A 21,272-nucleotide genomic window follows, 5' to 3' on the forward strand; every position below is an offset into this window, starting at 1 on the left:
CTATTATTCTTGAATGGTAGTTTCTTGTGTGTTGATTCTAATTGACAGTTACTTTGCTTTAATATTTTACAATGTGATTCCACTGATTTCTGAATTATATTATTACTGTTGTTGGTGTAATTATTACTTCTTAGGTAATTTGTCTTTTTTCTCTGACTGCATTTAAGATTTTGTGTGTGTGTTTTGTCTGACTTTCATTTTTACTTCTGGTCTAGATGTCTATTTTTATTTATTCTGCTCAAGTTTCATTATGTTCCTTAGATATGAAGAGTCACAATTTTAGTCAAATTGGAAAAATTCTCAACTGCTACCTTTTCAAACTTTATCTGTTCTTCATTTTATCTCTTCTTTCCTTCTGGCCTCCTACTGATTATAGGTTGGCCCACTTCCTTCCTCCTCGTTTCTTTCCTTCTTCCATTTTTCCATCTCTATCAGTTTTCACTGTTTTCTGAGTATCTACCACAGATTTAGCTTCCCAGTCTCTTTTCAGCTCTCTAATGGGCTATTCAATCACTTTCAGCTTTTTCTTTTCTTTTTTTAAAGATCTATTTATTTATTTCTTTAAAGGGGGGAGAGGAAGAGGGAGAGAGATTCCTAAGCAGACTCCATGCTGAGTGCAGAGCCTGATTCAGGGCTCAATCCCATGACCCTGAGACCATGACCCTGAGACCATGACCCCGAGACCATGACCTGAACCGAAACCAAGAGTCAGAAGCTTAACCAACTGTGCCACTCGAGTGCCACCCCCCCAACCCGTGCCCTACTTTTGCCTTTTCTAGAACTTATATTTGTGTCTATAAAACTTGCCTGGTCTTTTCCAATAGTACATTATTTCTAGGGTTTCGATTCTTTCTATTGTGTCTTTGATCATTTTGAACATACTAATTTTATACCTTTCAGATTGTGATTTAGTTATTTCAATTTCCTAGACTTCTGTATTCCTGATTTTTGTCACTCATAGTAGATTGATTCCATATGAGCTCAATACCTTTTTAGGAACCCATCTTTAGTGTGAGTTCTTTTTCTCTGACAATCTTTTCCAAGTGGTTTGGCATTTGGTTGTGCCAGGCAGAAGTACCAAAGGCTTAGACCAATTTTTTATGTTATTTTTTCAGTTGAGAAAGACAACTAAATGAAAAGATAGAACCATTGCCCAGGAAACTCGATCTAAGGTAAACATGTAGAAAGCAGACAGGTAGAGAGTTTTGAGCAGAGGAATGACATGATTTACTTACATTTCTAACAAGATTACTCTGGCTACTGTGCTGAGAATAGATTGTAAGGGGGACAAGGAGTAGAAGCAGGATACTAGTTAGAAGGTATTACAATAATAGAGAGGCAAAAGTGGCTTGGACCAGTGTAGTAGGAATGACTTGGTAAGAAATGGTCAGATTATGAATATACTTTTCTAACACTTTTTATTGTGAAATGCAATAAAAATACATAAAAGTGCATGAAACACAAATATACTGCATAACAGTAATTATAACATAAATACCTATGTAGCCACCCCACAGGTCAATAAATAGAACACCACCGGGACTGCAGAAGTCTCTCATATAAATTCCTTACCAAATACAAACTTCTCTCCCTCGAAAGTGACCTGCCTTTTATAATGATTATGTCTTTGCTTTTCTTTCCTGTTTTTAAACTTTATGTAACTAGGATTATACAGTGTGTAATTTTGTGTCTTGCCTTTTCTCACCCAGCATTGTTTGTGAGATTCGTCCATATTGCATGGAGCTATATTAGGGTTCTTTGCAATCACACTAGAATATTGGCTTGTCCGAAAATGGCTCGCTGTATTTATCTATTCTATTGCTGATAGACATTTGGGTTGTTTCCAGTTTTGAACTGTCATGAATGTCCTTTGAATATTATTGTCTACATCTCCGGGAGCACATGCATGTGTCTTGCTCTAACATGCATCCAGGAGTGGAAGTGCTAAGTCATAGAGTATGATATCTTCAACTTTACTAGATAATGCCAACCTGTTTCCCAAAGTAGTTTTAACAGTTTATCCTGCCTCAGCACTGTTTGATAATTCCAGTTGCTCTAGAACTTTAACACTCAGTATCTCAGTTGTTTTAATTTTAGCCATTCTGATGTAATATTATATTCCATTTTAGTTTAATTTTCAATTCCCTGATTATTTATGTGATTGGTCACATTTTTGTATGTTCTTGGTACTCTGAATATCTTTGGGGATGTACCCGCTCAAGTCTTTTACCCATTTTTCTATCAAGTTGCCTGTCTTTTTTTTCTATTTGCACTTTAAAAAAATTTTTTTATTTAATCCTATACTGGTTATATGTATAGCAAATACCTTTCCCCATTCTGTGCCTTGTGTTTCACTCTATGGTGTCTTTTGATGAAGATTTTAATTTTAATGTTGTAGAATGTACTGATATTTTCTTCTAGTTGTTTTTTATAGCTTGGCGGGGGGGGAAACTTCCCTACCATGAGATCAGGTAGTTTCTTATATAACCTTCTAGAAGATATAGGAGAAAGTAGTCTCCTATATTACCTTCTATATTTATTTTTGCCTTTCACATTAGGTCTTTAATCCACCAGGAATTGATTTTTTTTACTAGTAGAGTGAGGAAGGGGTCCCATTTCTTTCTCTCTCTTCCTTATCTGTCACCACCTATGTCTATCTCCTGAGATTCACTCATTTTTCCTAGCCTCACTTATTATAAAGTACATCCTTTCCCAACTGATGTATCACGCAACCTCAATCATACATCAAGTGTTTGTATATATGGGGATTTGTTTCTGGGCTCTCCACCATGCTCCATTTTCTATTGTCTATCCCTACTTCCATACCACACTGACACCATTACTACAGCTCTGTGTTAGGTTTGATGTCTCATAGAACAAGCCCTCCAACCTTTTCTTTCATCTTCAACAGTGCCTTGGCCATCTTTAGCCCTTCCTACTTCCATATAAATTTTTTTTAAGATTTATTTATTTACTTTAGAGAGAGAGAACAAGAGAGTGAGAGCAGGGGGGGGGAGAGGGAGAGAATCTCAAGCAGACACCCCACTGAGCACAGAGCCCAAGGCAGGGCTCCATCTCATGACCCCAAGATCATGACCTGAGCTGAAACCAAGAGTCTGACGCTCAACTGACTGAGCCACCCAAATGCCCCTTCCATATAAATTTTAGAATCAACTTGTTAAGTTCCACAAAAAGTTGGGATTTAATCAGGATTATACTTATTCCATAAATCAGTCTGGGGAGAATTATCATCTTAATCAGTCTGTGAGCCTAGTATAGCTCTCATTTTAGATATGTCTTTTTTAATACCAGTATGATTTTATTTTCTTTGAAAAAGACTTACATATCTTTTATGAGATTTAGTCCTAAATGTAATATTTTATGCCACTTAAAATCATATCTTTAAAACATTTATCATTTGGTTTTGCTGGGAAATAAAATGATCAATATTTAAAAATTGATTTTGGTATCCAGTAACCTTACCAGACTCTCCAATTAGTTCTAATATCTTATCTTAGACTCTATTGGAGTTTCTGATTATCTCCAAATAATGACAGTTTGTTTCTTATTTTGCAGTCCTTAGAACTTTCCTTTCTTTTTCTTATTTATTGAGCTGGCTAGGGTCTTTAGTAAAGCACTGACTCCAAAGGTTTCATTGAATTGATTGAATTTGGGTTTCACATTTTGAAGGCACAACCAGCAGGATTTGCTGACTAATTATAGTTAGGCTCTGAGAAAAAGAGAGGAATCAAGGTTGAGTTCAAGGTTTTTGGCCTGAACAACTAGAAGAATGACATTACCATTTACTGCAGGCAAGGCCAGAGATTTGTTGATCATATAGTGCTGGTAATTAAATGAAGAAAGATAAAAACTGTCTTATACTTATTGGTACTGATCTTTCTAACAGACTTTAGCCTGGTCTTCCACTTCTGAAGTAATTCAATCCAGGAAGGATTTAAACATATGCAAATGTTCTCAATAGGGTTTGTCTTGTGACTTCCTGTTCAGCCACTGCCCTCTACAGGTGGTTTGTCTGAATATGAGCTGTACACTCAATAAAATCTGAACCAAAAGAGAGAGAGAGAGAAAACTTTTCCCTCTAGCCTGTCTTTCCTATTTTATCACACACACACACACACACACACACACACACACACACACACACACCCCTATCTTGTTTTGCAATCTTTCCCAAGTCAAATAATTAAAAGAGAACCTCTCTCACCCAGGAAACTTGGACCCTGGAAGTAGCTTGTCTGGAAAGATGTCCTAGAAAGGCCAGCTGCATTTCTGTGGTGTTAACCTAAAGACAATGAAGAAAAATGAAGGGGTGACTCCTGCCAAAGAGATCCTGAGTCATACAAAAAGGACTCACTATCCCAGCTAGAAGGCCAATTTGACCATCCTTTATCACATGGCTCTCAGGGCACTGGTAAAGCCTTGGGTGTTTTTGCACAAAGAAGCAAAACTCTAATAATCCTTCGGATTGTTGAAGTCACATTAACCTACCCACCCATTTCCCTGATGTTTATCCAACACACATGTAGGGTATCTCATTGGGGTAAGAGTGATAAGCCAACCGCCTCTCCCCTCTCTCATCACTTACCTGCCACTCAATTACAAGAATGTAAGCTCCAAAAAGGCAGTGACATTGTCCTGTAAACCTCTCTGTCCTCATTGTCCAAAAAGATACCTGTCAAATAATAGACATACAATATTTTTTGGAATTGACATTTTAAAGGTTTCTTTTTAATTATCTAAGAGTTAAATTTTCATTTATCGTAACTGAAAATCAATATTTAAATTGATTGAATTTATTGATTTAAATTTATTAAATCCAAATTTTAAATGTTTAAAATTGATGAGTCAATTAATAGCATTGTTATTAAATAGAGTTAAAAACTGCTTCCAGGGAGTGGAACTCTAAGGAAAGGAATGCTGTTTTTTAAATGCAATCTTTACCACTTTCACTTTTGGGTTATTTACAATTGCCTTGATTTTCTAATTCACAGGTTTAAATTATACATATTCCCAACATCATAATACAACTACTCATTTTTGTGTATGACCTGCCTTCTTCATCAATATATACATGTATTTGTATTAGTATGGTTGTCTGCAATCACAGACAACTTATTGTCTAATTATAGTCAACTTATTTTCACTTAACCTACTGTTTCAGCTATCATAGACGGCGTTCCGTTCCGTGTTTCTAGTCTTCATCATTACCATGTTAACGTCTGCATGATATTACAACCTGTCAGAGTAACATAATTTAACTAAATACCCTAAAGTGAACCATTCAGGGTTGTTTCCATTTTTCCATTGAAAATAATGCAGCAATCAGGTTGTTTGTTCTTTGAATCATATAGTTGAATCATACTCTGGGGCTCCGCCTACAGGTCCGAGTCAGACTAAGGACTGAGGACGACCAAAGAGCGCCAGCGTGACCCCGCCCCCGGGGCGGGTCTTGGGCGGGGCCGCGCACGTCCCCGTCCCGCGTTGCGTCACCAACGTCCCGCCCACCTGAGCCTGGCGTGCGGCGTGCGGCGTGCGGCGCGCGGGCAGCCGCTGCAGCGCCGCCGACTGTTTCGGGCCCTGGGAGCGCGGAAGCCGGGCGCGTCGGCTATGGCTCTCTGGGCTGTTGCCGAGCTCTGGGTGCTGAACCCGCTGCGCGCTCTGTGGCTCACGCTGACCGCCGCCTTCCTGCTGACCCTGCTGCTGCAGCTAGTGCCGCCCGGCCTGCTCCCGGGCTGCGCGCTTTTCCAGGACCTGATCCGCTATGGGAAAACCAAGTTTGAGGGGCCGTCGCGCCCGGCAGCCTGCCGGGTCTTTGATGTCCCCAAGAGGTAACCGCGCCCCGGCTCGAGCCCGGGAAGCCGAGGCGCGGAGAGCCCGGGGCGCCCGGCTCGGGCAGCCGGCAGGGGGCAGCAGAGGCGGGCTCGGGGCCGGCGCGGCCCGGGCCCGGGAGGCCCTGACGGGTCTCCGGGCGCGGCGCTGCCTCGGCGGGGCGGCCCGGCACTGCCGCGTCCGCGTCGTGGCCCAGGGGGCGGAATACCCCGAGGATGCTGAGCCCCGCGTGAACGTGAACTTGTGGCCGCACGGAGTCTTTCCCTCGGGGAAAGTGGCAGTGCTTCCGAATGTAGGCCTGGTCCCCAGGCGTCAGGTTAAAGCCTTTTGGTCCCCAATTCTCCTTTTTCCCCCTCCCCTGCACTCTAGAGCTCATAATCTAACTTGAGGTCACCCGCTTGCAGAAATGAGGGCAGGCCGGCCCTTCGCGCCTCTTTTCCCCATTTGTCTCTCCGACCCTCAAAGAACGAGGGGCGAGCCGCTGGTCACAGGGGCGCCACCTCCTTCGTCTGCACCGACCCTCCTAACTAGCACCGTGGCGGGTGCCACTGGAGAAGGTAGCCCAAGAGTGCACAATTTTGGCAGGCCTGACCCCGAAGCTTTGACTTTCAACAGGTTTCATAACCAAGTTCAGTGAAAGATTTAATCGTTAGGACTTATGTAGGATTCTTTCAGAAATTGTAAAGATTTGTTATAGTTTGCTTTTGTTTGGGGGTTTTTATTTTTTTTACTTTGAATTCAGAACATAGCTGGGAAGAGTCAGCCAAACACTTCTAGAGGGTAGGAAAACAGCAGTGGCTCTTCTGAGTTTAAAGTGCATCTAAAGTTGACATTTAGAAAGGAAACTGGAGGAACGTGATAAGGTTTCAAATGTATTAAAACACCAGGGTTACCGCTTGAACCTCAGAGACAGTGTCCCAGGTCCACAGACAAGAATGGGGCTGAGTATAACTTGGCTTCTGAAACGTGGATAACCGCCCCCCCCCGCCCCCGCTTTTGTCTGTTGGAGAAAGATTCATCAGGTGTTAACCCTGAGAAGGAAGAACTAGGTCATTCACAGGAAGAGGAAAGGGAATGAGGCCCTGGGAAGAGGTAGAAGTATTTAGGACAAATTAGTCAAACCCCCTATCTATTAGAGGCTCTTTTTAAGCAAAAACTATCCATCCTATTTTTAATCAAGTTTGATTGCAATACGTCCTTTTTCTGCTTTACACCAATGGCATTCTCAGGTTATCATTTTTTAATGTTATAAAGTGAAGAAAAAATATTTCTTACTGTGAATTCTAACAATTTGTTTTCTAAATTTTGAAAAAGGTATTGGTGTCCCTAGATTAAAGGACACATTTCAAATCATTCCCTGCGCTCAGCCGATTCTCTGGCTCCCATTCCCCAGCTGTTAGTGCTTAAGCACATGATTATATGACAGCTAAGAAACAGATTTGGTACCTTTCCTTTATTCATTACTACTTTTTGGGCTTGTTGTAATTTCTCCCATAATTTACACCTTTTTCTTCTTCCAGAATTCTAGAGTAGAACCTCCCATGATGCCCAAGTGATGTTTTTGGGAGTGATGTTTTGTTTTTTTCTAAATTTAAACCATTTCTTTTAGTATTGGAAGAAGATACAGCAAGTCCAGGCCAAGAAAGAAAGACAAATATGCTTAGGTACTATATTTAAGTATTTTTCCTTGTGCAAAATCCAGTCGTACTCTTAAAAGTGAAAATAAGCCTGTAATTTTTACACATAGATGCAGCTGTAAATCATATTTCTGCATCTAAAATGGTGCTTAAGTAATTTTGTTTGGAGTTGTTTTTTTCTAAGAAGGCAGGAATAAAACCTTAAATCAGCTCATGGCATGTTCCATTCCATTACCACTGCTGGGTAGGGTTTTTTCCTAAATTAAGGTGATGGTACTTTTCTTGTTTTCCTTTTGGCTCATAGATTATTGATTTCCCAGAAAATCTGAATAAATAGGTGATGTCCAACATAAGTCACAATGCTCTTGACTTGTGTAATGTGTATAGAAGTACTTTTGCTTCTGAATTTCAAAATGGTATCAAAGCATTGCAATTGAATTGAGCTCTGGAGGCAAAGAGCCATCCAGACTTTTCTCCAGGGGTTCAGCAGTCCTAACCAGAGGTCTAGAGGACCTGTGGACAGAATTCAGGGCAAACCTAGATTAGAAAAAAATTACATCTTCATTTCACTAACCTCTAGCCAAAATTCAGCATTTTCTTAATGATAAATGTAATCAACGAACCACTGTGGAATTAGCAGTACTTGCGATACTGTGACAGGTATTTTTTTTTTTATTAATGTCACATTAAAAATATTGAAGAGACATCAAAACATTTTCATCGCCACAAGAATAAATCCCTAGATCTTGTTATTTGATGCAGTAATTAAGCACATATATTACTATATCACAAATTTCTTTTTTTAGTAGTTGTGTTACCTATATTTCAATATAATTGGTTTCCTTGGTAATCCCTATGTCTTTTATGATTGAAGTAACATTTTGAGAAGTGGCCAGTAGCCTTCACCATACTGCCAATGGAGTCCATGGAAGAAAAATGTTAAGAACCCTTGCTCTAGACGATAAACTGGCCATAAGTTTACATTTGTCTTGTTTGTTACCATATCCCTGGTTCAGTGCCTGACAAATAATAAGGTCCTTGATCACTGTGTTTTGAATTAATTTTAAGAGAAAGAAGGTTTAGGTTTAGTTGGTTTGTTGATTAACTTAACTGCTTAACCAGTGTTTATAGAGTACTTAGGTGCCAAGAGCTTTTGTTCTTATAAGAGGCAGTAAATATGTAAACAAATCTTACAAAACAAGATGATTTTGGGTAGTACTAAGTGCCTCAGAGGAAATCCAGCAGGATTACTTGATCATGAGCAAAATGAGGTAGCCTTGACAGTGACAACACTGGAGAGGACCAGCAGGGAGGGGTGGGTCAGGGAGGGTGGGGCAGGGGGAGAGGCAGGGCCATAGTGGAGATGGGATTTTATTCTGAGTGTATGGAAAGCCATTGATGGCTTTAGGATGGGGAAGGAGGCATGGCATGATGAGATTCATGTTTTGAAAGGATGACTAGCCACTGTGTGGAGAAGACTGAATAAGAGGCTGTTATGATGGTCCAGGCAAAAGGCAGTGGTATGGCTTAGAGTGCTCACATAGTAACACCTCCCTGTCATATAGGTGGTGATGACATTAAAGCACTTAGCACAGGCCAGGCACCTAGTCAGAACTCAGTAAACATTAGTTCATTTCCTTAGTTAGCCCCATAACTCCCCTAATGGGGCCTTGGCTCCATTCCAGCTATCAGCAAATATGTATTATTAGATCCTGCCTCCTGGCTCAGAATCATCCAGTGGCTTCCAACTCACAGAGAGAGCGCAAGACCCTATATGGTTTTGTTTCCAGCACCTCACTGACTTTGTGTCCTATAGTTAGCCCCCCATGTGGTGCCAGTCCAGTTCTGTAGGCCTCTCTGCTAGTCTTCTTTCCCACCTCAGGGCCTTTGCACTGCCTGTTCCCTCTATCTGGAAAGCTCTTCCCCCATATAGCCGCATACATGGTTTATGTCCTTACTTCCTATATTCTACTCAAATATTACCTTCTCAATGAGATATTGCCTATCCACCCTGTTTAAAAGTATAATGCTACCACCCCCCATATTCCTTCTTCTCTTCCTGGCTTTCATTTTCTCACTAACAGTTATCGCCTGCTGGCGTGCTATAAATTTTACTTTTGTGTGTGAGTGTGAGTATAAGTGCCATGAGGGTTGGAATTATCTGTTGTTTTCTGTATCCCTAGAGCAGTCCCTAACTTCTAATTAGCACTGAAATATTTATTAAAGGAGTGCTTGCCTGGTGCCAAATCCTGTGTTTCCATAAGGATCACCTTATCCCTCTTCCCACGGGCTTGGAAAACAGTGCTACAATTAAGCAAAGTGCCAAGGGAGGAAAAAGAGGGAGAATGTCTAAAACAAAGAGTGGAGTTCTTAGATCTGTTGTTTGAGGCTAAAGCTGGGTCTTTTTAAAAAGCAAGAGATTTATAGAGTAGAAGATGTTTCTCACAGAGGGAAATCAGGCAAGCCAAACAAGAGATAGAATGTACAAAACGTAGGAATAAGAACAGCAGTTTGCCCGTGAATCAGAAACAGCAGGGCGCAAGTAGGGCATAGCAAGATGTGGCTTAGCAGCTTATACCAAACCCATTTGGGGGGTTGGTTGACTTTAAGCTTGGTATAAATTGGCACGTGTAATATAAAGACAGAAAAGCTCAGGCTCGGGCGGGCCTAGGTTGCATGAGTTACAAGTGCCACGGCGTAGGGGCATCTGGGTGGTTCAGCTGGTTAAGTGTCCGAATATTGTTCTCAGCTCAGGTCTTGGTCTCGGGGTCGTGAGTTCTGTGTTGGGCTCCATGCTGGGCGTGGAGCCTACATTTAAAAAGGAAAAATTTAAAAAGGAAGTACTGCAGTGTGATTTTAATTTCAGAGTCATCCAGGCTGAGTCTGGAGCTAAATGCTGCCACTTACTGTGTGACCTTGGATACGTAACTTAACATCTGAGCCTTTGTTTTCTCATCTGCCCGGTGAAGATAACCAAATAAACTTTACAGGATTGTTTCTGCCTACTTACTGGAGGGATTTCTTTTTAACTTTAAAAAGAGTGAAATGAATAAGCAATGCTTTGTGTGTGTGTGTGTGTGTGTGTGTGTGTGTGTGTGTGTGTGTGTCTGGTGAAATATACATGGCATAACACTTAACATTTAACCCTTTTCAGGTGTACAGTTCATTAGTTTTGAATACATTCACATTGTTGTGCAGCCATCACCACTATCAGTTTCCAGAACTTTTCCATTAGCCAGAAGGATTTTAAAACAGAAGCTATTTAAGTCACTCTGCACAAATGGATAAAAGCCAGTGTCCTTGTCACACAGTTGTCCTTTATTGTTCCTCAGAGCCTTTGTGGTTGTCATTACCTCTGCCTAGAAAATTCTTTCCACTAGAAGTTTACTGGGATTATTCATTCTAGCCAAATATCCACTTCCAGAGAGACCATCCTTGACTACCCATCCAAATGGCCTCCCCTCTGCACCCTTTCTGCCCGCTAGCCCAATATTATACTAGATAACTATGGGTTCATTTGTTGACCGTATGCTGAAAGGTAAACATCAAGGCAGAGACCTGGTCTGTTTGCTCCCTGCTGAGTTCCCAGATCCTAGAACACTGCCCAGCACGTTCTAAGCTCTCAAATATTTGTGAAGAAAGGAAGTAGGTAGAGTGGCTGGCCCAGAAGATGCTTTTCAAAAGTCGGCCCCTCCCCTTTGCTTGGAAGCCTTCAAAGCAAGGTCCTACTGACGTTCTGTTCTGCTCCTGCAGCTCGCACCATACCTGGCCTCAGTTCTAGGAAGTGTGTCTTAAGAAAGACCGTGAAAGGCAACCAAAAACCAATGGCCAGGTGGGGGAGGGAGCATTGGAAGTGACACAGGTGAACTTTTGAGGAAACTAAGCTCTTAAGCCGGGAGAAGATTGGAATCAGGAACAACAGGCTAGCTCAGCAAGGGCAGATCTAGTGATAGAATTTGTTAACAGTAGTTGGAAGAATTAAGTGGGTTGCTCTGGAATGATCAGATTAGATCAGTATTTGTCAGACTGGGTTGTGGGCATGGTCTGGGGAGGGGAGGGGTAAACTAAATTCTGATACAAACATCTAGATCATCTGGAAGAAGAATGAATCCCTGCGCTCGATTTACTTTGTTGTGACGAGGAGGAAGCTTAATACAAAGTGCTGTGTTGAAGACCAGGGAGGACTCCTTGCAGAGTCAGAAAGATTTTGAATTGATTTAAATAAAGAAAACTAGGAGAAAGATAGTTAAAGGGACCTCAGAAGAACCTGTGGTAGGTCTTTGTGCCATAGTTGGTGATTCCATTCCAGTAAACCAGCGTCCTCTTTCACATTAAAGTAACCTTGCTAATTTCAACGTCCATTGGCTCTGGTTTTATTTGGGTTTCATTTATAACTGTTGATTGCAAAATAGGCACTGTACTTGGTGAGAGGTGTAACCATCAGGAGTTGATCCCTCGTTTTATGAGTTAAAATTTGTCATGTTATTATAAAACTAATTTAGGTCAACACAATTTAGGAAAACACAATCAGAAGACCTTTAAGATTTCTGGCAGCCCTGAGAGCTTGTGGTTTTGCAAATCTTGTGTAACAGCTGGATGGCTATTGCAGCAACATTGCTCAGGATTTAGAAATCTTTCACACATTTGGCTTGTGTTGGCACAATCTAGGTTCTCTTTGCCAGGGTCTGGTGCCCCCTCTGTTGGAACTTGAGCCAATCCTGTTACCCAGAGATAAGAGAGATTGCTAATTGACCCTCTATCCACGTTTAACAAGGTCAATCACGTTCTTGTTAACCTCCGGAGGCCTCTTTTTCCTGAGTTAACGGGTCCCATCATTTGAAAGGAGATTTTTAAAAGTCTGAACCCCTGCAGGATTCAGGTTCTATTAAAAAACAAAGCTGTAATTCGGGAAAGGGGGAAAGAGGCTCTGGAGCCTCAAAGTAGTCTTCCTGCATAATGCTTTCAAGTGGACCTCCTCTGATGATCGCCTAACTGGTTTAACCTTGCAGGTATTTTTCTCACTTCTACATCATCTCAGTGCTGTGGAATGGTTTCCTGCTTTGGCACCTTACTCAGTCTCTGTTCCTGGGAGTGCCTTTTCCAAATTGGCTTCACGGTCTGCTCAGAATTCTCGGGGCTGCCCAGTTCCAAGGTACGACTCCACTGGCTAGTTAACAACCGTTTCGTCCAGTTCCTGCCTTTCCTGCCTGCAGGGAGCTGTTCCTGGTATTTCACAGCCTCCCCCAGGCTCCTTCTCTGTGTGCCCAGGAAGTAGAGGGTGAGGGCAAAAAAAGAGTTCTGCATGGTTCCTAGCCTGGTGGCCACTGGGATGTCTCCATGTCCCTCACTGAGATCCCAGCAGACTGAGAGTCAGCTCTTCCGTCCCTGCCTTCCCAGCAAGTGCTGTGCTGTGTACAAGACTGGCTGTTCTCCCTCTGATATTTTTAGTACTATCGATAAATTTATACAGAAGTCTTTACACTTCAGGGGAAAAGCTCTTAGGATCCGTCAGGTTTGCCTTGAAACATTTGTCATTTCTCTAGTTGAAGCAAGTAATGTCCCAGGATCCCAGAAATATAATAGAAAATTACTCTTGATCACCAGTTAAAAATGTTTGTTATACTGGAAGCGTTAGTTGTGTAATAAAATTGACTCTAAATAGTTGTTGACCATGTGATTATAAAGTAGCGTTTAAATTCACCTCACTCTACTTCGGATAAAGGATACATGGAACAATTTGAGAAATCAGGAATTGAAGGTGAAAACCATAAGGTGGCCTCAATGTCAAGGGAGAAGGTGAGGGCAGAATTAGAAACAAACTGTACTGGTGCTGTCTCTGTCCTTTGTTCCAGCAGCCAAACCACTGGCTCCAGGGGAACAATCCTTTTCTGTATAACCAGAGGAACTCGTTGCAAAAGATGACAGCCAGAGGGAAGACCTCTGCAGATCCTATTTGGGAGGGGTGGAGACCTTAGCAGATCCCTCTTCACCCATTAAAACTTCATCTCTCCCTTTGTTTACTGTGGGGCTAGCTGGGGTTCTGGAATTTGGAAGGTTGGTTGTGAGGAGTTTTATTCGTGTATTTGTTTTAACCCTTTCCTCAGTTAAAACTAGGGTTTACTGTATTTAAAAGAGAAAAACAGCCAAAGCTATTCTGTACTTCTAGAAGTCTGGATAGGGCTTACCCTTGGGGAGGGGGAGGGGGAGGCAGTGCCTGGAGCAGAGACAAAAGAGTGCTGGTTGTGTTCTGTTTCTTCATCTGGGTGCTGGGTATATGGGTGGAATAGGATGGTTTAGTTTGTAAAAATTCGTTAAACTGTATCCTTATATTCTTATGATGTGTGTGTGTGTATCTGTGTATGTGTGACATTCATTTAAAAAACGTCTAGGTCTGGGGCGCCTGGGTGGCTCAGTCGGTTAAGCGACTGCCTTCTGCTCAGGTCATGATCCTGGAGTCCCGGGATCGAGTCCCACATCGGGCTCCCTGCTCAGCGGGGAGTCTGCTTCTCCCTCTGGCCCTCTTCCCTCTCGTGCTCTCTATCTCTCATTCTCTCTCTCTTTCAAATAAATAAATAAATAAAATCTTTTAAAAAAAAAAGATTTGGAAAAAAAACATCTAGGTGTTATGTCATCTTAAAAACGAGCATTTCTTCCAAATTTTTTTGGCAGAAGGGTGAGAGGCAAGTAGAAAGATAGATCTCAAGGCTCACAGTCCCCTGAAAGTATAATTTTTTCTTTTTGTTGTTGTTGTTTTTGAATATGGAAAGAAATGCATAATTCCCTCTATCTCTGTTCCTATCACCTTTTCTGCCTGTCCGAGTACCTGTGTCTCGTCTCCCCTGACCCAGGGATCCTACCAGGTGGGGTTGTTAGAGGTCATCCAGGCATTCTTCCTGACCATCTGCCTCTGGCTGTTAGTGCCAGGAACCAGAGATCCACAGACATCAGGTTCTGAGTGTACCGACTCCTTCACAGTGACATTCATGTAACCAGAAGGCTTTCACATGACAAAGGAGAGTCCAGAGACCTGAGTTTGTCACTAGTCAAATTCCTTACCCCACTTCCTCATCACTAAAAAAGTGTTAGACTAGATGATTTTTAGGGCCCTCTCTATAACTTTGCATTAATCCCGGAAAGAGAGATGCTAACATGCTGCATTCTGAATTATAGGGGGTGAGCTGGCGCTGTCCGCATTCTTAGTATTAGTATTTCTGTGGCTACACAGCTTGCGAAGGCTCTTCGAATGCTTCTATGTCAGTGTCTTCTCCAATGCTGTGATTCACGTCGTGCAGTACTGTTTTGGACTTGTCTACTATGTCCTCACCGGCCTAACTGTGTTGACCCAAGTGCCCATGGACGGCAGGAATGGTGAGTGGTCCCTGGGGTCTGGTCGCTGAGTCACTGGGCACATGGGTGTGCTGTTCAGGCAAAGCACTCCACCGAGCCTGGCGGAGGTGTGAAAGTAGACCTGCCCAGCCCACTTTGCATTTGAAGAGTTTGAACTCTACTGGCCATTAGAAAAAGTCAACATGCTCAAGGGTATATACGGTAACTATTACAAAATTGCTAAAACCTGAAGGACACTAACATAAGCACTAATGCCCGTGGTAAAGATAGTACAAGTCCCCAGTGTTCAGGAGGCTTGGTGTGAGGATGAAGAATTGGGATGTGGCTCTCCCTTGGTGGGATTGAAGTCCGTGAACTCATGCAGAGTTAACTCTGGAAAGAAAGAGGGAGCACGGTCAAGAGTTGGACAGGAAGCAGGGAAATACCCAAGAACAAGAGGAAGGGTCAGCAAAGACAGTTGCTCCACCAAAGGCTCAGTCTCCCTGGGGTGCGTGTGTGGGAGGGGAAGGGTGATGCAGGATTAAATCTCAGAAACCCAGAGGAGGGAGGGGTGGCCTGGGCCAGCGGTGAACAGTTGTGATTTGAAGAGGGAGTAGAGAGCCATTTCGTTGCCATTTAGTTCGTAGGATGATTCCGATTATAACGAAGCTTTTCTTCAAGGGAGGCAGCCTGAGGGGAGAGGACAAAAGAGTACTGTGGTGAGTCAGACTTATGTTTGAACATTTCTGAGCTCCCACTAGCCAGGAAAAGGGAAGCAAAATCATGACCTTTGTTTATGAGGAGGAAATGAAGTGTGTTTTGGGGAGGGTGGGGGGGAAGGGAGGCTGGAGATCTAACATATAGGACTATCATTTTTGTAAAAACAATGCGTGCTTGTTTCAAATGACTCAAGTCATTTGGGGTGACTGACGTTAGGAGGCTAACTTCACCCTGGACCTTTGGTGTCCATCTGCCCAGACACTGTAGGGCCGACCATTTGTGACTGTTATCTCTCAGTTCAAGTCTCGTGTTTCCTATCCATCCGTGTAAATAGAGACCAAAATCTAGATGTTTCCTGTACTCGCTGAGTGAGCTTTCTCCTCAGGTTTGATTTCAGCATCAGCACAGCCCTTTAAATGTCCTCTCTCTTACTGTAGTACAACCCAAGGCCTCTATGGCTTGAGGAATGACTAGAGTACGATTTAGTAATGATCTTTATTAATTCATGAATTATTTATTGGCCCCAACCACTCAGCTAGCATCTCTCCATCTGATTCCGCTGAATTTAATCAAGTCAGTGTTTCCTCCCTGAGCTTTCTGCTGTGGCATTCATGTGCAGCCCACATCAAGGTTTGAACTGTTATTTGTGGTGAACAGTACTAGAATTTCCACCCAAAGGAGCTTTCCAAAACACGCGGCTAACCCACTAGCTTTCAGTCTGTTGGCCACTGTTGGCATTACATATCTCTTCCGGAGCTTTGTCTGCTAGCTCGAGCTCAACCCCAGCTTCTGCCCTCCCTCCCATATAAAGAGTCAAGAAAAGGCAGCGGAGACACCCACAAAAATCGCTTTCTAGACACTCCTTTCTGAAGCTGTCTTCTGCTTCACCTACTTGTCTTTCAAGAGGTCATATGCAGGCATTTGGGACAATATGGGTAGAACTGGTTTCAGGAATTCGTTGAGAGAGAACACACTGGGGCATTTGCCAGCGGTGGAGTCTGATAGGAATAGCCTGGGCTTGGGAGTCGGGGGGCCTGAGTCTGAATTCCGGCTTACTTAACCACCCTGAACCTCAGAACCTTCATGTGTAATCAGGGACGCATCCCGATTTCAGAGGGTTCTTGTGAAAAGGAAGAGAAAGAATGTCTGTAAGCTGCCCAGACCTTCTCATCTCCGGGTCTTCCTGCAGCCAGTCTCCATTACACTGTTGTATTTTATTTTCTCCAGAGTGCCCTCTCTACCTGAACTTGTCTTGGTTATCGATCTGCTGACTCATTTCTGTCTGTCCCTTGCCACTGGAACGTGGGGTCCTGAGGACTGAGATCTTGCCTTACTTACTCACTGCTTTATCCCTTGTGCCAGATGCCAGGCTCAGGAGACAGTCAGTAATTAATGAATAAACAAAGAGTTAAATACTACACAGATTGGACTCTCAACCTACCTGCCTCCCTTTTCCTGCATTATAATTCCAACTTACTCTTAGGAATCTTACCCTCATAGGTACTTTCTCAGATTCAGAGTAGGTGACTTGGCAGCGATGGGAACTCTCCAACACTTGCTTCAGTTTTTAATCCTAAAATGACTTGCTCTTAAAGCCCTCCAATTTAAAACTATTTTTCATATTTTGTTTTTTTTTAACCTGTAAAAATATAACCTTTTCATTAAATGGCTGTCTAATAAACATTAAGAGTCTATAGTAAACTGTTTATATAGGGCAAGTTTTTAAACGAAATTAACACAGGTAGACATTGGTGGACTCTCATTAGTCATTAGCTGTCATCACCTGAGTCCTACCTCCAGGTCCCCATACGGAATCGCATGATTCTTGGTTCTCTTACCTGAATCAACCCTGTAGGGGCTGTCTCTGGGCTCCAGACCCTCAGGCTCTTCCCCACAGTCAATCTGCAGTCAGTGGACAGCTTTGTTTCTTCAGTCAAGTTCCTAACTAGCCTGACTGCTTCCTGCTGATCATAAGGAAGTCCTTAATTTGCTTTCCTGATGCCAGTCCTCAGAAGACCTGCATTCTTCCCGTCTTCTTGGTAGCTGAAGAAGAAAGAGGAAGATGATACTTTGAGTGTTTCTACTTCTGAACTAAATCTAACATGGTTCTCTAATCAGAAGGGGATACCATTTGTGTTTTCATCTTGTAGTCTATGATTCTTCTCTTTTGAGGTGCCCCACTGTGAGCCTTTACCTCCAGGGGTTTTCTTCATTGGCTGGAGCCAGTCAAGTCAGTGTTCTGGATTCAGGGTCTCCCCTGAATGGCTTAGGGTGGAGGCTCAGGGTGAGATTCCTTTAGAAAGTGTTTTCCTGACAGTGGACTGTAAGAAAGAAGACATAAAACTGGGCTTAGAAATAGAAATGCAAAGCGGCCTCACCACACAAGGGTGCATCACAAGAGAAGCAGACAGAGCCAACCTCTGTGCTTGAAGCATTTGAAGTAGGAGCAGGAGAATGTGTCCATGGGGCACTCTCTGTCAGGGGCCACTGAAGCTGCCCCTGGCTGAGGAGCATACCCCTTCACCCACAGGACAGTGCTCTCCCCTCCAGACTTGGCAAATTATGTCAGGATAATTTTCTAGTCGTGAGGAACAGAATAAGTGGATAATTGTGTTCTGCTAACTGTATGATTCTACTAACTGTATCATGTACTGAGCCTCTGAAATTTTGCCGTCTTGCTAATAAGCTATTTCTTTTTTTCTGTAGTCTATGTGATAGGGAAAAATCTCTTGATGCAAGCTCGGTGGTTCCATATCCTCGGAATGCTGATGTTTATCTGGTCATCTGTCCATCAGTACAAGTGCCATGTCATTCTTGGCAATCTCAGGAAAAATAAAGCAGGTGAGAGGCCTTTCAGAGCCACTGCATGTGGGTTTTAACCCTTAGAAGTTAGTTGTCCCTCTTCCTTTATTTTTTTCCCCTTCTGCCCTAAATTAATTGACTCCTCTATCAAATGCTCATTTTTGACAAGACACCTCTCTGGGTCTTGTTCTTCCCCTTTGTAAAATGAGAGCATTATGCTCAAAGATTTCCCCAGCCCCAGACGAACCATGAGAGACGATGGACTCTGAAAAACAAACTGAGGGTTCTAGAGAGGAGGGGGGTGGGGGGATGGGTTAGCCTGGTGATGGGTATTAAAGAGGGCACGTTCTGCGTGGAGCACTGGGTGTTATGCACAAACAATGAATCATGGAACACTACATTAAAAACTAATGATGTAATGTATGGTGACTAACATAACAATAAAAAAAATTTAAAGAAAAAAAAAAAGATTTCCAGCCCCATCTAGCCCTGACATTCTGTGACTGTTCTGTGCCTACATCTGGGGGCCTGCATGGCAGATACGTGCCTAACCAGCACGTGAGCATTCATATTACCACGCTGAGTTAGTGTCATTCCAACCACAGTAAAAAAAGAAAAAAAAAAAAAAGCCTTGACTTTTTAGTTAGCTTGTGTTGACTTATCACAGGTACAGTTTTTATTAGGTTTTTAGAAATATTAAAAATGGAATAATACTATTCAGCATTTATCAAGTACTTATTCTGTGCTGGACCCCGTTCCTGGTGCTTTACACACAGCCTCACAGTGCTTACCTGAGGTGGGGATAGTCTTCGCCTCCCTTGACAAATGAGGAAGCTGAGGCACAGAGATGTTAGGCAACTTTTCTAAAGTTCCACAGCATGTAAGTGGTAGAGTCAGGATTTGAACTCACGCAGTCTGACTTTGCAGTCTGAGCTTTTAATGACTAGCTTGGAGGCCTGGTGGAGAAACAGGCTTTCCTCTGTGCTTATTTTCAGTTGATATTGTAACCTAAGCATGTAACTTTTTAATACATAGTAGGTTGACAGTGAAAGTGTGACAGGAAGTGGGTTTGCACTCAGGTCGGCAATCCTCTTTTTAAATGACTTGGGGCCTGAGGTGGTAAACTCTCTTTCCACAACTTCATTTGTTCAGGAAGTCTTCTGTTTCTGTTTCAGGAGTGGTCATTCACTGTAACCACCGAATCCCTTTTGGAGACTGGTTTGAATACGTTTCTTCCCCAAACTACTTAGCAGAACTGATGATCTACATTTCCATGGCTGTCACCTTTGGATTCCACAACTTAACTTGGTGGCTAGTAGTGACATATGTTTTCTTCAGCCAGGCCCTCTCTGCTTTCCTCAGCCACAAATTCTATAAAAGCAAATTTGTCTCCTATCCAAAGCATAGGAAAGCTTTCCTACCATTCCTGTTTTAAGACAACCTCAGTCATGAAGCATGCAAACCAGGTGACAGGTTCAATTCCTCAGGACAACAAAGTCTAGGGACCAAAGCGCAGTTTCTGCAGAACTGTTTGAAACTCTGTGTTTCATTTCTACACCCAAAAGTCTTCACTGAATGAGCAAAGCAAGACCCCTCAAGAAACTGAATCTTCAAAGAAGAAATCCTTCTGGCAGGCCTGGGAGTACTGTGTCTGCCTTCCGAGATGCTTTATAAAACCAACCAACTGCTAACAAGTAGATGAGACTTCTCCAAGCTGCCTCACAAGCAAACTAACCAAGAATATAAAACGGCTTCACACATGCATGTACATCCCCAGAGGAGGAGATGAGACCATCTGTGGCTTTTTGTCAGGGACAAATGAGCTGGACTACATAATAAGCAATATAGTAGGTGCTCAGTAACTGCTGCATTTCAGTAAAAGCAGAAGAGCTTTTGAAAATAACAATATATAATTCCACACCAACAGATTTAGGGGGAAATGAGTTTGTTGGAGATAGTTTATACTTTCACATACGGCCACAAAGATTTCCGGTTATGTAACCAGCAAGAGTGGTTTCCACTCAAATCATAGGAAACCTCTTTTATTTAATACTTTTTTTGACATGCCTTTCAAGGAAGTACCTTAAAAGTGAAAGCATCTGAAAATAAAATATTTTTGTATTTATGTGTAAAGAGCCTTCATGAATGGACTGACCTTCGCTGCAGATGGGCTAGTGCTATAGCCTCGTTCATATGGAGTTACTCCACTGGATTAAGGTTTGCCTGAGTTTAACTATTGAACTATTTTAATAAAGTGAATCTGAAGATTTTTAGGAATAAAACAGTAAAACAGTTTATGTTCAGGAAAATAGCCATGATAAATCAAAGGGAAATAAATGGATGGTTTAAAAGAAAAACAAGAACTTGAAAAGTAACACTGCAACCTGAGCAACGCTGTAAAAACTGCACATTTGTGCAGCGTAAGATTTACTGGCTTGGTGACTGAGGTATTAACTTGATGGCTTTTGTGCAGGTATCATATTATAGTCTACTAGCTACTGAAGTTTGGCACTAACAGGTACCTTGCTATGGGAGAAAGAACCTCATTATTAATCAGACACATAATCAAATGCAGTCTGAAAACGTCCTCCCACCCTCATCCCTGGAGTAGTAAACCAAAGCTGTTAGACTGAGATTCTGCTTAATCTAAACTTTCAATATAGGCATATGAAAGCACATTCTAAAGTTGTTAATTCTGCTGTAACTTTTTCTCTCCCATCCATCAAATACCGCTTCAATCATTTGCTCAGTCTATTCCAAAAATGACATTTATTTCATTTATCATTTAGGTGCGCCATCCTCAGGACCAGGACTCAGGAACCAAACTTTCCACATGAGAAAATATAAAGCATATTGCAGTTTGGTCTTAATTTCCACACAAATGGCACGAATAATTTTTAAAAACAAACTATTTGGGGGAAAAATGTATTTTGCTTT

The 21,272-nt window shown here is 42.3% G+C and overlaps 1 protein-coding gene across 1 annotated transcript; it reads left to right on the forward strand.

Moving 5' to 3' along the window:
• Positions 1-5,547: 5,547 nt before the first annotated feature.
• SRD5A3 (steroid 5 alpha-reductase 3) lies at positions 5,548-20,468 on the forward strand. Its single transcript, XM_025887605.2, has 5 exons — positions 5,548-5,849; positions 12,497-12,639; positions 14,658-14,855; positions 18,240-18,374; positions 19,511-20,468. The coding sequence occupies exons 1-5, from the start codon at positions 5,629-5,631 to the stop codon at positions 19,768-19,770; spliced, it is 957 nt and encodes a 318-aa protein (XP_025743390.1). The 5' UTR covers positions 5,548-5,628; the 3' UTR covers positions 19,771-20,468.
• The last annotated feature ends 804 nt before the right edge of the window (positions 20,469-21,272 follow it).

This window comes from Callorhinus ursinus, unplaced genomic scaffold (assembly GCF_003265705.2).
Source record: "Callorhinus ursinus isolate GAN/ISIS: 27379988/994484 unplaced genomic scaffold, GSC_fseal_2.0 scaffold4, whole genome shotgun sequence".
Taxonomy (NCBI): domain Eukaryota; kingdom Metazoa; phylum Chordata; class Mammalia; order Carnivora; family Otariidae; genus Callorhinus; species Callorhinus ursinus.